The sequence below is a fragment of the Loa loa genome, assembly GCF_000183805.2.
Source record: "Loa loa unplaced genomic scaffold supercont3.164, whole genome shotgun sequence".
NCBI classification, from domain to species: domain Eukaryota; kingdom Metazoa; phylum Nematoda; class Chromadorea; order Rhabditida; family Onchocercidae; genus Loa; species Loa loa.
Window position 1 is genome coordinate 69503 of NW_018108344.1, and position 3147 is coordinate 72649.

Here is a 3147-nt window from a genome sequence, read left to right on the forward strand (position 1 = left end):
AAATTTTTGCCTTTCAATGAGAATTTTCTGCAAAACTTACATCGCAGTTTATAGCAATATCTTATAAAGAATAGTTAATATCGTCAATTGGATAATCATTTAATTGAAAAACAAACAATTTCCAAAATTTAATAGAAACTAAACACATACCCAACGCATGAGCCTGAGCATTTAACCAAGAAAAGAGCGACACAACAGCGGAAGCTCGAAGGCATTCATTGCGAACTATTTTCTCTTCCTCACCCTTCACTTTCCACTTTTTACAATGCATATCCAAATCATTAAATTGTTTAAATCCTATTTGACCATATTTATATTCTTCACCTGAAGAATTTATCTGAATGCTGAGATTTTCGGGAATTCAAAGTTAAATCTTAAATGCTTCAGTCTATTTTTCAAAAAAATTTTCTGATTTTCGGTTGAAATGAGCAACAGGAGTTCAAAGTTCAAAGCAACAAGAGAGTAAATACATTTGGAAAATTTCATGATTAATGAAATTTGTAAGCAATATCGTAGTTGAAAGCTATCTTGCAATGAATTAACAAAATAAGGAGGTTAAAAAATTATAGGGATTGCAAAAAAATAGATTAATATCCCAAAAATTAACCACAGTCCGGTTCATATCCTGGACACTGCCACAGTGGATCTGCATCAGCCATCATCCCAAACATGGCGGGTGAATATATTAATTCATCTTTAACATTAAAGGAAGGATCGAACAATGGCTTCGTAACTTCCTCATCCCAAAGTGACATTAACTGAAATGTGCAATAATAAACGAAACTAATCAACCGTGCGAATTATCGGTAGTCGATATCATTAATTAATCAAACTGACGGAGTCGTAATGATACCAAAAATACAGCTATATCCAAATTTCGCATTTTCAATAAAACTAAGTTCATTTCATTTCATTACACTAAATTTCTTTGCATACCCTTTCTAGCCGATTGTATTAAATAAATATTAATTTTTGATTGATTTCGAAACTTACAGGTTTTAATGGATGTTTTGTCCGTAATTGTGCTGCAAATGCATCTCTCATGACGAAAGCAAGTTCACCAAGCTTTGCTCTTCAAATTTTCAACATTTGAAATTTTATTTTTCATATAATTCGTTACATTTTTACTACGAAATTTTAATACATAAATTTATGATTTTTAAACGCATTGCTCAAAATTTCCCTTCCCTTTTCATTCAAAAAAGAAGAAATTTATCCATATATAACAGTAGAATTCATTTTTTTTTCCTACCTGCTATCACCTCGATGCCTATATCTAACCAAATTTTCGTAAAGAGCATCAAATCCAGAACGAATCCAGAATGATTCACACCGTGGCGTATGGGATATCTGAAAGGATGACATAATAAATTCTTTCACAGCGTAAAGAATAGCTTATTTGATGAGTAAAACTTCAATTTAAAAAACAACAAAAAAAACGCTTCAAAATATTTGCATTTAAGATTTTGTATTTAAAAAAAAAAAAGAAAAAACACAGCTCTGAACAGCTAATATCCAACCACGAACTGTTTGTTTCGCCAAATTTCACGACTAACATAATTGAATAAAATAAGACTGAAATTCTGGAAACTGAGTAACGGAACTACATTTTATCGTTCTTAAATTAACTGCGATTTAAAAAGCAAAACAAACCCTTTGATGTGCTAAACAAGCATACATACCGCTCTGAATCACATTTTCAAGCAACAAGTCGAGGAAACTTCGCAAAATTCTCGTAGTTCTATCTTGCTCACTATCAACATTCGACGATTCCAAATGCAGTTTTAACATTTCGCTTAAACGATCCTAAAAATTAGAGAAATAAAAGTGGAAAAAATACGAACACATAATGTAAGAAACGTCCGTAATATAAAGTGATGATAAAATTTGAAATTACCTCGAAATCTTTTGTAAGCACTGGAGCAGGCTCATCATACCACTTGCTTAATCCTTCTATACATCTTGTTTTTGTGATATACTGATAAAAATTTAATGGATCAAAATAATTCGGGAATGACTGTATCCTCCATGCTTTCCGCGTTTTCAGTAGTTGCGCTTGCCATGGTCTGAAATGAGGTTAAATGCCAAAACTAAATCACAACGAACATCTGCCAAAGTAAAACATTGTTCATAAAAAAAAAAGGAAAAAGAAAATTGGAACACAAAGTTGATGCTTTTCATATCTTCTGTTCATTTTTTAAATAAATTATATTAGAAGTAAGAAAAGAAAGATGATTAAATTTATTATTCACTCTAGTATAGAAACCAAAGAAATGAATAAATCACGTACCGATGGAAACGTTTCTCACGTTGGGTAAATTCACGTTCATATGGGTTGACAAAATCAATTCGTTCCGAAGCACTGGGTAAACTACGTACAAGTTCGCTCATAACCTGATAATCGTATAAACGTGGCCCCATGCCACTCGAATCACCTTCATTCTACAAAAGAAAAATATTGAGAAGAAAAGGTGAGCAAAGGAATTAATCAATTACTCCATTTTGTTTATATCGGATCGATCCTTAGAAAACAAAATTAACACATACGGGAAATGGTGGAAATGGATCCATTGGTTTATGTTCAAATGGTTTCAACGGATGATAATACGCAGGACGGAATGTTTTAGGAGGTACATAATATGTAACATCCGTATTTTCTTTCGTTGATTTGAATCGTTTTACCAATGTAAACGTTATATGAAGACGTTGTCGATGCATTAATTTTTATTTAACCTCTGAAACTTCGGTGCATTTACTTACTTACTTCGAGGTGTATTTCTTATGACACTTAAAGGAGAATGATGATCCAGTGGTTCAGTAAGTCTAATCGAAGATTTACTTTATTCATAAAAAAAATTAGGTGATAAAAAAAAAGTTACAGATTGAAAAATACAGTTAGTGCTATAAGGGTTCGTTTTTTTTTAATCATCTGTAAAAAGGATGATAGTTCAAGTTTTTTCACAATTTTATATCTTAATGCTTTGCGACAAAAATCTTCCGGTAAATATCTGGATTCCGAGTAGCTATGATGGATAATAAGAAATAACTTTATATAATAGAATCAATTTATGAAAATATTTCACATCAGAAAATTATCGACCACAAAATTTATTTACTGTTATAAATAATTATTTACAAGTTGGAACG

The 3147-nt window shown here is 31.3% G+C and overlaps 1 protein-coding gene across 1 annotated transcript in view; it reads right to left on the reverse strand.

Annotated features, from left to right (window-relative positions):
* Positions 1-2742, reverse strand: part of LOAG_17972 (hypothetical protein) — a 4183-nt gene extending 1441 nt beyond the window's left edge. The window contains exons 1-7 of the mRNA XM_020450641.1: positions 2548-2742; positions 2291-2442; positions 1898-2066; positions 1654-1806; positions 1253-1350; positions 994-1072; positions 608-758 (exon numbers count right to left, since the gene is read on the reverse strand). Coding sequence (XP_020305654.1) covers positions 608-758; positions 994-1072; positions 1253-1350; positions 1654-1806; positions 1898-2066; positions 2291-2442; positions 2548-2718 — 973 coding nt within the window. The 5' untranslated portion in view covers positions 2719-2742. The remainder of the gene's footprint in view (positions 1-607; positions 759-993; positions 1073-1252; positions 1351-1653; positions 1807-1897; positions 2067-2290; positions 2443-2547) is intronic.
* Positions 2743-3147: the final 405 nt, after the last annotated feature.